Below are 13,084 nucleotides of genomic sequence, written 5' to 3'. Positions count from 1 at the left end.
GGTTTAGAAAACATTTTGATCAAACAACGCGCCAGTCTCTCAGCAACTTCTCAGACAAAGGAATTCCGACGAGGGGCTGGACGACTCCTCCCACAAGGAGTGCTCACAGGCGAATGACGTCACCGACAGGCGTGGAAAAACTCATGCATGCGCACGAGGGTTCAAGCATGTCTGACGTAAAAACATATGAATGAAATCCATATAGTTTTTGAAAAAAATTAAAAGGACCGTTGCTTTATTGACAGACCTCGTATACTCAAATATGCACTGTATATTCACCGTCATCTGCTGATATCCGCAACTGACAGGGATTTGCGGCTTGGCAGCAGACTGGGACAGTGTGTAAAACAGATATTTTGCATGCCCATCATGTCCACATCACAAACTAAAATAAGTTGTAGCGACTGCATACAGATTGGCCACGAATAAAGCGTTTTTATTACATCTGCTTTGCATCTGATTTGCGGCAGATGCAAATCAGATGCGCTGTGTTCACAGCTGGACGCCGATCTTTGTTCTACCGGCTGCCACGTGCTCTGCGCTGGATGCTGCGTATATAAAATAATTATTTTGTGGTGGATTAATCATTTTATTCTGTAAATTGGCTGTTGAAAACGGCTCTAATTACCTCCTGAATCACAGAGGAAGCTGCAGCTGGGCCGCGCACGCGAATGGCCCAGCTGCAGCTTCCTCTCAAAGCATTTTGAGCCGTCTAAAAAGGTAATTACGAGGGTAGGCTGAAAAGTTCTAAGGTTCACCAAGAAGGAGAAATGCCATTTCAATAAAACTTGGCATGCATTACGTTCAACTCTTCTGATGACTAACTGTGTTATTTTCTTCCAGGTTGTGAGGTAGTTTGTGGTTCATAGCCAAGTTTGAAAGTTCATGGTAGAGGGAAACAGCAAAAATGGACAAAATCTGGCATCACGGTGTGATTAAGTACCTGCATAAGAAGGGGTTAAAGCCCAAGGACATTCATGCGGATATGGTTGCTACATAAGGGGATGAAGCTCCTTCCATATCTACAGTGCAGAAGTGGGCAGCTGAATTTAAGAGGGGCAGAGAGAGCCTTGAAGATGACCCAAGGTCTGGGCGGCCTGCAACAGCCACAACCCAGAAAAACATTGACCTTGTTCATGAAATGGTGATGGACGACAGACGATCGATGATTAATCAGCTAGCAGATGCTGCGGGAATATCCTGTGAGAGAATTGAACACATTCTGCATGAAGAACTTGGAATGTCAAAGGTGTCAGCTCGGTGGGTGCCACGTCTTCTGACGCCTGATCAGAAACGCACCAGGCTAGTCATGTCGAAGGCAAACTTGGCGCAATTTGAAGAGGATCCAGCCAATTACATGGAACGTTTTCTTACCCAGGATGAGTGTTGGGTTCAACACTTTGAACCAGAGACAAAAAAACAATCAATGCAGTGGAAACACCCAAGGTCACCACCTCCAAAGAAGGCCAAGGTCGTCTCGTCTGCGGGGAAGGTCATGGTTTCAGTTTTCTGGGATGCCAACGGCATTGTGTTCATGGACTATCTTGAAAAGGGACAAACCATAAATGGACAGTACTATTCTAACCTACTGAGACAGTTACGCAAGGCTATCAAAAAGAAGCGACCAGGAAAGCTGACGAAAGGGGTGCTGTTCCATCAAGACAATGCCCCAGCTCACAAGTCAACAGTGGCCATGGCCACTATCCACGAGTGTGGATTCGAACTGGTAGATCACCCGCCATACTCCCCTGACTTGGCAACCTCGGACTTTCATCTGTTCCCAAACCTGAAAAAAAAATTGGCTGGGAAGCACTATCGGAGCAATGATGAGGTGATGGCTGCCGTTGAGGACTATTTTGACTCTCAAGATGAAAGCTTCTATGCCAAGGGAATCGAAGCACTCAAGCACCGCTGGAAGAAGTGTGTGGAGTTACAGGGAGACTATGTAGAAAACTAACCCTGAATTTGTTCAATTCGACAACTGCATCATAGTCAGCCTTAGAACTTTTCAGCCTACCCTCGTATTTGACTTGTTTACATTGTCAAGGCTTGATAAAACAGCTGTGTGTTTTTCCTTCTTGTCTGCAGCTGTTATAGTATTTATTCCTATGTTTATAACAGATTTAACTTCTTGTTACAATTGTTCAGACGAGCTGTGTTCTGATGCGATCCGCTGACGTCACCACTCACCCTGTTCACGGCTTGTTCACTCCAATCAACTTGTCCAAGTCCAGCAAATGCTCCAGAGCCTGTATTGTTGGTGTGAATAGTGACGCCGACGGCCCAAGTGTGCTTCTTTCACGACCGCAATGTAGATGCCGTTCACGCGCAACATGTCCATGATGCATTCATAATACACCCGTAATACTGCCGTGATAATCTCAATGTGTCGGATCAGTTTCATCACTACATGCATTACAACCGTGATTGTTCATTATATATTCGCTATATATTATTAATATATCCGTAATTCATACTGGGACATTTGTCATTTTTGGCCATTTTTGTTGCGGATGACAACGAATGCCCGTAATTTGTGTACTCAATTCATGCACAATTAATCCTCTCCCCAGTGGGACTGGGCTCTAAATTCCAAACAAGTGCATTACTGAGCAATTGTACCATAAATGACATATAATATAAATAATAGTATTTATTTTAGTAGGTCTACCACGAGAGTGGTAGGAACCAGATATCATAGCATCTTATTTAAGCTAAACATTTAACATGGTCCCATTGTTGCATGTAAAAAAATACTGTGATATTAATTGGGGTTAGGATGGTTGTGAAACCAATTTTAAATAATAATTTTAAAAAATGTACATTGTTTTTGTAACATGTGGCCCTGCAGGTCAGCTGTGACTGTACTCAGAGTTGCTTGTGTAAATGCTCAAAGTGCTCAAAATTCAAAGAGAACCAGGATGACGGAAAGACATCGGACAGACATATGGACGGTGAGGCCACGATTCATTAACTCCACTATTATAATGTGAACACACTCGTCTACTGAACTGTGCTTTAAGGCTGTTCGATAATAATCACAACAAAATAGATTCTAATCTTTCTCTCATTTTGGTCAACAGTACATAGTTATTCTCTCGAATGTAGTCAGACCGCTTACTATACTTGATGCCTACACACCTACCTGTACTCATACCACGTATTGTATCTGTTACCCAATGTGATTTTGCACCATAGGTAGCTATATCATATTGTTTGAGGGGATTTTATTAGCAGACACAAATTTCACTAACTCCACCATAACCCCACCATAAAATTGACATTTGTTTGTGACATTTCTCACAATAACAGACATCCTTTGATTGATTCAGTCCTATAGCCTGCTGAAGTTCTATAGCACCCTTGAGATATTGCTTATGCCTTGCACTAGGATCACCTGAGCAAATTCAACCACTCACAATACCGGTCTATTTTTCCGTTGTTTCATGTTCAGACAACTCTGTCCATGAGCCAGAACCTGGTGAAATTGAGAAATTAGAGGACAAGAGTCCAACAGTCAGAGTGAGAAAGACAGTGGATAGCCACCTGTAGAAAAGGAACCTCTGCCATGACTTTATTGTGAGCTGTTTAGCTGTGAACCAGGGCGTGCGGTCATTACCTGCACTGTCATTAAAAATGGGTGAAAATGTCTGGCCATTTTTGCAACAGACGCTTGTAGACTTGGGACAGATCCAGATCAAGGATCAGACATACAGTAGATCACTTTTAAAGAATTTTGAAAAAAAATGAGAGACAGGCCATTTTTATCAACAAATCACTGTCCACTAAACTTCGTGATAACAAGCAACAGACACAGATTGTTTCTTAGAGATCTGCAGATTTTTTTTAAAGCATGCATCACCCAGACATCCTTTGACTAATATACTGAAAAAGTGGCTGATGTGCCTCCTTCATACCCCGTCACACATAGCCAGAATCATGCAGAATGGCATCAGAATGACGAATCGGCGCACATCCGAAAAATGTCAGATTTCAGTTCCAAAACGTTCTGACAGCCATCTGCGAGAGTCCACACAGTTGGTCAAAATTGGCCGGCGGCCCCGAGTGTGATGCACATGTTCAAAACCCTCCAGGTGCCATCAAGATGGGACACCTATCTAGTGGTGGTCCATGTGCAATCTGAGGACCATCTGACTGCAATTTACATATTCCGATGGAGGCAAAATGGGATCTGAAATGATTTGAGCGCATACAAGGGAACCTCGAGGTAGATCTGGCACAGCAAAGCCCGCCGATATGACCTTCACTGGCCACGCATAATAATGTCCACCCCCCTCCCCCCGGAGCACAAAGGAACTGTTGAAATGTATGTGGCACACTTCATCATAATAATAATTATGAATTATTGTCATGTACAGTGAATGTGAACAGCGGTTATCAAACCGAAAGCACCGTGCGCTACTGTGTGCACGCCGCCGCAAATCTGAACAGGTTGTTATATCCACAATAGATCTTACAGTGCAGATATTTGTCCATTCCTTCCCATGGGTGACATAAATAATGTGAACTATTAACTATTAATAATGTGAACTACTAACACAGGCAGCGGCCCCTCTCCACGGTGCGCAGTAGCACCGCATTGCACGCGTCAGGCTTTGAGCTGAACGGATCTCACAGCTGAACTATATGATCATCTTCTAACTCTGTAGGAGATATGACATGGAACTGTAGTGCCAGGTTGTGACAGCATTAATAAACATGAGTAAACAGGAGTGTTTCACAGTGCAGTCATGGATGTGGAGCTGAAACCGGCAGCCTGTGGTTAAAATCCTCTCACCCAAAATCAAAAATGTGCTAATCCAACCATCGTGGTTTCCAGAGTTGTGTTGTGCTGCTGAAGTGAGCAAAAACACACACAAGAAAAGAAATTAAAGTTCCATGGAAAAGCTCTGTGTGATGCATGGGACTGCTTGGCCCACTCCCAGCAAACTTTCAGTGATGCTGTCCAGTGGCACGCTCACATGCACATGCACCCTGTGCACGCACACCCCACGTGCGCACTTAGTGGCTCATGCAGCGTTATGCATACACACACACACACACACACACACACACACACACACACACACACACACACACACACACACACACACACACACACACACACAGACACAAGACTGAGTGATAATTTCAGTCCCATGCTTGTGCGAGGGGCACACGTGAGCCATAAACACACGTGTGCTGCGCACTTGTGCGCACGTGCGTGTGAGGAACACAGCACTGCCTCCCACTCCGGTCCTGTGTTTTCCATCCAGCCATTTGGACATCAGGCAGTCTTCAGCACCTTTTATGGCCGTCTGACAGCTGTCTGTTGTCTACATGCTCTTTGGATGCCATTGTGCAGGTGTGGACAAGGTAATCTGGATGCATTCTGACACTGCTGACCACGCCTCTTTTCTCCCGACTCCATCGGATTATGGCAATATGGCAATGTTGTCCATGTTGGGCATGGTTCCTCCACATTCTTGCTATCTATGATGGGGATTTTAAACAAGCAAGGAAGGTTTTGATAAAATGTGAAGTAATTCAAATTTAACCTCTCCCATTTATCTGCAGGTAACTTGGAAAGGATCACAGCACTGGTCCATCACCATGTGCCACAGGCCCGTTTGATTGAGGCTATTGGTCAGGAACTGACTTTCTTGCTGCCAAACCATGACTTCCAGCCTAGAGCCTATGCCAGCCTCTTCAGGGAGCTGGAGGAAACACTGATGGACATTGGCCTCAGCAGCTTTGGCGTGTCTGACACATCACTGGAGGAGGTACATTGAAAATAATGTCAGGGTTAGAGGTTATGGAAAATATTTTTTTAAAAATAAACATTAGCTTCTTAAGCCTTTATCATGAATGCTAACCAGTTTACAGCTTGAATCCCATTATAGACTGTCTGCGATTGGGGGGGGTCACCGGATGCCTAATCAGGGCCTGAAATAGGATGTTGTCAGTGGTAAGAATAGTGTTTTGTAGAGAACTGTGAGTTTTAAACATGTTTAAAATATTCTCAGGAATAATTATTTCTATTGCATATGTCACAGAGGTGTTAAACAAACTGTGACATAAATTCATCTTAAATCAGGAGAACATCTGTGAAAACATTCATAGAACTGTGGGACTTTGGAGATATTATGTAAAAGGAGATTTTGCACAATATGACCCCTTTAATAATTATGTTATTGACTCCAATACCATTTCATTTTTAAATCTGCCCATTGACTGAATGAAAAGTGTCATGAATGAAACATTTTTAAACAGTTTTAAGCCTGTCAAGCTCAGTGAAGCTCTTAATTAATTAATTAACGATCATTAAAGCCAAACACGGTAAATGCACAAACTCCCACATTTGATAAAACAGTGACAGATATTAAAGCAAGTTAACTTTGGTATGATAAAGTATTTAAAGTGTACTTTACCTCCATGTCTCATTCAGCAGGATGAAACTTTAACGAGGCTGTTTTAACCACATAAACTGACCCGTGTGCTGTGGCTGCGCTGATTGCGTGATTTTCTTGCTGCTGTTTAAAAAAAAAAAAAAAAAATAGAGGGAGGCAAATAAGTATTTGATCCACTGTTGATTTTTTACATTTTCACACCTACAAAGAATTTAGAGGTTTGTAATTTTCAACTGTGAGAGACGGAATCTAAAAAATTCAGAAAATCATATTGTATGATTTTTAAATAATTTTATTGCATGAAATAAGTATTTGATACAATAGAAAAACATTATTTAATATTTGGTACAGAAACCTTTGTTTGCATTTACAGAGGTCAGACGTTTCCTGTAGTTCTTAATAAAAAAAAACATAAAAAAAAAAAAAAACACACAGATTGAAAGCTTACCAGCTAACAACCGGACCATCTGTTAGCAAGTTCTTCATGGAGGTGAAGTGAAAAAGGTCTGACAACAAGCCTAAAACCATCAGCAGCTTTCATATTCAGGTGATACTGTAAATTTGCATGTTTATATATACTTGTATATATAGCCATATAATAAACAAATTATTATACCCACTTGCTCGGTTAATAATCCTTTATTATTCAAAGTTGCGTTCAATGTTTGCTGACCTCTTTAAATCTCCTATGCAAATATAATATACATCCATAATCCCATGAAAGGCATGTCACATTCTTTAAGAGAAGGCAGTTTTCAGATGTAACAGATGCATTGTAGTTTTTGTAGTGGCGTGTAGTGGCATGCGTAGACTGCACACAGTACCATTGTGAGCATGCCCAAAAGCAATGGGGCTACATCCAAGGTCACTTGTAATTGGAACTAATCTGGGGTATATAGTATGACATTCATCTTTAGCCTGCTGCTGTCATCCATCGGCTAAGATTTCCTCATTTTTGGAATCAGGACATCAATTGGGGCTGGAAATCAACAATGGGAGACTGGCTTACTTACAATCAACAAAAGTATAAATGCTACATTTTTCTTGTTGTTCAGATTTTTCATGGGTTGAAGTAAAAGATCTAAGAATTCTATGAATTAAAAAGGTTTGTTTTCCTTGAATTGTGTTTACAAACTTGGTAAAATGTATGTTTGTGAGCACTTCACCTTGACCAGGATAATGCATCTATCTTACAGATGTGGAATATCAAAAGATGCTGCCTAAACAGCATGATTATTGCACAGATGTCACAACAAAAAGGCCACTCAGAAATGTACAGCAGATCTAGGAGAAGGAGGAGGAGATTTATTTATTTTTTTATTTGGGGGAAGGCGGACGAGGGCAGAATTCCAATTGCTATCTGGAGTCACCACCATTTTCCTTGCACAATCTGTCACATCTTTTTATGCAGTGCATCCGGAAAGTTTTCACAGTGCTTCACTTTTTCCACATTTTGTTATGTTGCAGCCTTATTCCAAAATGGAGTAAATTAACTGTCCCCTCAAAATTCTACTCACAATGCCCAATAATGACAGTGTCAGAAAAGGATATATATATATATATATACTCAACAAAAATATAAACGCAACACTTTTGGTTTTGCTCCCATTTTGTATGAGATGAACTCAAAGATCTAAAACTTTTTCCACATACACAGTATCACCATTTCCCTCAAATATTGTTCACAAACCAGTCGAAATCTGTGATAATGAGCACTTCTCCTTTGCTGAGATAATCCATCCCACCTCACAGGTGTGCCATACCAAGATGCTGATTAGACACCATGATTAGTGCACAGGTGTGCCTTAGACTGCCCACAATAAAAGGCCACTCTGAAAGGTGCAGTTTTATCACACAGCACAATGCCACAGATGTCACAAGATTTGAGGGAGCGTGCAATTGGCATGCTGACTGCAGGAATGTCAACCAGAGCTGTTGCTCGTGTAGTGAATGTTCATTTCTCTACCATAAGCCGTCTCCAAAGGCGTTTCAGAGAATTTGGCAGTGCATCCAACCAGCCTCAGACCACGTGTAACCACACCAGCCCAGGACCTGCACATCCAGCATGTTCACCTCCAAGATCGTCTGAGACCAGCCACTTGGACAGCTGCTGAAACAATCGGTTTGCATAACCAAAGAATTTCTGCACAAACTGTCAGAAACCGTCTCAGGGAAGCTCATCTGCATGCTCGTCGTCCTCATCGGGGTCTCGACCTGACTCCAGTTCGTCGTCGTAACCGACTTGAGTGGGCAAGTGCTCACATTCGCTGGCGTTTGGCACGTTGGAGAGGTGTTCTCTTCATGGATGAATCCCGGTTCACACTGTTCAGGGCAGATGGCAGACAGCGTGTGTGGCGTTGTGTGGGTGAGCGGTTTTCTGATGTCAATGTTGTGGATCGAGTGGCCCATGGTGGCGGTGGGGTTATGGTATGGGCAGGCGTCTGTTATGGACGAAGAACACAGGTGTATTTTATTGATGGCATTTTGAATGCACAGAGATACTGTGACGAGATCCTGAGGCCCATTGTTGTGCCATACATCCAAGAACATCATCTCATGTTGCAGCAGGATAATGCATGGCCCCATGTTGCAAGGATCTGTACACAATTCTTGGAAGCTGAAAATGTCCCAGTTCTTGCATGGCCGGCATACTCGCCGGCCATGTCACCCATTGAGCATGTTTGGGATGCTCTGGACTGGTGTATATGACAGCGTGTACCAGTTCCTGCCAATATCCAGCAACTTCGCACAGCCATTGAAGAGGAGTGGACCAACATTCCACAGACCACAATTGACAACCTGATCAACTCTATGCGAAGGAGATGTGTTGCACTGCATGAGGCAAATGGTGGTCACACCAGATACTGACTGGTATCCCCCCCAATAAAACAAAACTGCACCTTTCAGAGTGGTCTTTTATTGTGGGCAGTCTAAGGCACACCTGTGCACTAATCATGGTGTCTAATCAGCATCTTGGTATATATGACACACCTGTGAGGTGGGATGGATTATCTCAGCAAAGGAGAAGTGCTCACTATCACAGATTTAGACTGGTTTGTGAACAATATTTGAGGGAAATGGTGATATTGCGAATGTGGAAAAAGTTTTAGATCTTTGAGTTCATCTCATACAAAATGGAAGCAAAACCAAAAGTGTTGCGTTTATATTTTTGTTGAGTGTATATATATATACGAGGGCTGTCAATAAAGTAATGGTCCTTTTTATTTTTTTCAAAAACTATATGGATTTCATTCATATGTTTTTACGTCAGACATGCTTGAACCCTTGTGCGCATGCGTGGGTTTTTCCACGCCTGTCGGTGATCCAGGACGTCGTGAGAGAACAGAGAAGTTTCAGAAGAAGTCGGTTTCAGCATTTTATCCGGATATTCCACTGTTAAAGGAGATTTTTTTAATGAAAGACGTGCGGACGGGTCCGCGCGTCAGGACGCAGCCGACGCGGTGCGGCGGCACAGGAAAAACACCTCCGTGTTGATAACCATTTGTAAAATCCAGGCGGCTTTTGATGGCTTTCAACAAGTGAGTAACTGAGAAATTGTTTAACAGCTTGGGCATGTTCCAACTTGCCCGTTAAGGTTTCCAACGGAGGTGTTTTTCCTGTGGTGGAGCGTCGCGGCGGCTGCGTCCCGACGCGCGGACCCATCCGCACGTCTTTCATTAAAAAAATCTCCTTTAACAGTGGAATATCCAGATAAAATGCTGAAACCGACTTCTTCTGAAACTTCTCTGTTCTCTCACGACGTCCTGGATCAATAGAACCTGAAATGTGGAGGTTTTCAGCTTGAACAGGCTGACGACGACGCCTGAGAGCGCTGCGCGACGTCTCGCACCGTGGGAAGTACTTAAAGCGACAGAATCACCTCAAAATCTCTCATCAGCCGTTAAAATTTTCACTGAAAACCAGCTTAATTTTTCGAACCGTGTCCACTTCGATGTGTCTCACAGGTTTAGAAAAAATTTTGATCAAACAAAGCGCCAGTCTCTCAGCAACTTCTCAGACAAAGGAATTCCGACGAGGGGCTGGACGACTCCTCCCACAAGGAGTGCTCACAGGCGAATGACGTCACCGACAGGCGTGGAAAAACTCACACATGCGCACGAGGGTTCAAGCATGTCTGACGTAAAAACATATGAATGAAATCCATATAGTTTTTGAAAAAAATAAAAAGGACCGTTACTTTATTGACAGCCCTCGTGTATATATATATATATATATATATATATATATATATATTTTTTTTTTTTTTATTTATTTTTTTTTTTGATTTTTGCAAATTTATTAAAAAACAAAAACCTAAGAAATCACATGTACATATGTATTCACATCTTTTGCCACACTTAGGTGCATCCTGTTTCCACTGATCATCCTTGAGATGTTTCTACAGCTTACCTGGGGTCAATTCAGTTGATTGGACACGATGTGGAAAGGCACACACCTATCTACCTATAAGACCCCACAGTTGGGACAAACCAAGTTGGGACAGTTGGGACAGAGCACAAACCAAGCATGAAGTCAAAGGGATTGTCTGTAGACAGGATTATCTTGAGGCATAAATCTGGAGAAGGGTACAGAAACATTTCTGGTGCTTTGAAGGTCTCAATGAGCACAGTGCATCAAATGGAAATAGAACAAGTTTGGATCCACCAGGACTCTTCCTAGAGCTGGCCACACATCTAAACTGAGCAGTTGTTGGTGAAGGGCCTTGGATTGTGTCTGGACTTTGTGGAGAAGGTGGTGGAGCACAGGACACTCTCCAAGATCAGGGTGTTCCTGTCCAATCAGAACCACCCCTTGAACTCGGTTTTCTCCCACCAGAGAAGCTCCGCACGCAACAGATTCCTCTCACTGAGATGCTCCACTGAGAGACTGAAGAACTTTTTTGTCCCTTGTGCCATCAGGCTGTATAATGCAGCCACTTCAGCCAGGAGATGATATGTGAGCCAGAAATGTCCCATGTAGTGCCTTACACTCCTTTTACTTTTACTTTGATTTTAATTGTGCTGTATTTAGTATGTGTGCTTTTATTTGTGTGAATGGCCACATAATTATTGAAATTATATGGCGGCCACAGACCGCCACATAATTTCCTTTGGGATTAATTAAGTATTTATCTACATATCTAGGGAAATGACTGAGAACCCGATGGTCACTCTGTCAGAGCTCCAGCATTCTTCTGTAAAAAGAGGAGAACCTTCCAGAAGGACAGCCATCTCTACAGCAGTCCACCAATCAGGCCTGGTGTCATCACGATTTTGTCAAAGAGGAATTGGCAAAACTGCCCAAAGATACGTACTCCAAGCTTGTGGCATCATATTCAGTAAGACTTAATTGCTGCCAAAGGTGCATCAACAAAATATTGAGCAAAGACTGTGAACACTTATGTACATGTGATTTCTTAGTTTTTATTTTAAAGAAATTTGCAAAAAATAAAATAAAATAAAAAATAAAAACTTTCATGTTGTCATTATGGGGTGTAGTGAATAGAATTTTGAGGGGAAAATAATTAATTCACTCTATTTTGGAATAAGGCTGTAACATAGCAAAATGTGGAAAAAGTGAAGTGCTGCGTATACTTTCTGGATGCACTGTAGCGTTGATCAGATTATTGATTGTGGCCTGTGTGATCTGTTGATCTGTACCTCTTCAGTGACTGTGTGATGTTGCTGGATATTGGCAGGAATTGGCAGAAGCTGTCATACACATCAATCCAAACCATCGTAGACATGCAAATTATGTGACATATCAACATTGTCATGCTTCTCACATTGCAATATGAGATGATGGCAGCAGAATCAGAATCAGAATTGTCTTTATTGTCATTGTAATTTGCATTATAATGAGATTTGAGTACAACTCCAAAAAGGTGCTTTCTGTGGTGCAAGTAATTTTTAGCCAAATAAAAGATAGTGAAATTTAACAGTAAATTATTCAGAGTATATGTACAACTAATATAAAGTTGTACATATACTCTGAATAATTTGAATGGCATGACAGTGGACCTCAGAATCTCATCATAACATCTCTGTACATTCAAGTTGCCATCAGTAAAATGCAGCTGTTTTCATTGCCTGGTGGTACAATAACCCCACCACCATCACAGGCTGTTCACAACGCAGACATCAGCAAACCACTCACCCACAGGCAACCAAACACACTCTAACAGTGTAAACTGCCATTCAGCCATGAAGGTGAGCTTTCTTGAATCAGTTTCTGGCAGTTTGAGCAGCACAAGCAACTGTTGCAGCAGCTGTCATTTGGCTCCTGTCAATAAAGAAATGTGCTTTTCTTGTAGATTTTCTTAAAGGTTACCGCTGACGGGAGTGCAACCAACTGCAAAAATATACAAGGTAAAAGAAAAACTTTCCATTGTGCCACTCGTGTCTCCTGTTGTGTTATTGTGTGTAAATGTGGAGTTGTACCTCTTTGAGCCCTTTGCTTCTACCCCTCCTCATGCGAGTTGTGTCCTTTGTATCCAACTACAATTCTCTTAGATAAGAAATTCTTGCAGCAGATTTCTCGAGCCAGTCTCTGTGGATTCAGCAGAGTGGCAGTTGAAACGGAACAACCACAAGGTGACTGCAGCTTTTGGCTTATATATATATATATATATATATATATATATATATATATATGTATGTTCTCCACTATTTTGT

The 13,084-nt window shown here is 42.1% G+C and overlaps 1 protein-coding gene across 1 annotated transcript in view; it reads left to right on the top strand.

Moving 5' to 3' along the window:
- The window catches only part of LOC117511711 (retinal-specific phospholipid-transporting ATPase ABCA4-like), a 210,397-nt gene that overhangs the window by 101,273 nt on the left and 96,040 nt on the right, over nucleotides 1-13,084 (top strand). The window contains exons 25-28 of the mRNA XM_034171629.1: nucleotides 2,852-2,954; nucleotides 5,578-5,783; nucleotides 12,724-12,778; nucleotides 12,923-13,003. Coding sequence (XP_034027520.1) covers nucleotides 2,852-2,954; nucleotides 5,578-5,783; nucleotides 12,724-12,778; nucleotides 12,923-13,003 — 445 coding nt within the window. The remainder of the gene's footprint in view (nucleotides 1-2,851; nucleotides 2,955-5,577; nucleotides 5,784-12,723; nucleotides 12,779-12,922; nucleotides 13,004-13,084) is intronic.

This window comes from Thalassophryne amazonica, chromosome 1, assembly GCF_902500255.1.
Source record: "Thalassophryne amazonica chromosome 1, fThaAma1.1, whole genome shotgun sequence".
In the NCBI taxonomy this organism is placed as follows: Eukaryota; Metazoa; Chordata; class Actinopteri; order Batrachoidiformes; family Batrachoididae; genus Thalassophryne; species Thalassophryne amazonica.
This window is presented reverse-complemented; position numbering and strand designations above follow the sequence as displayed.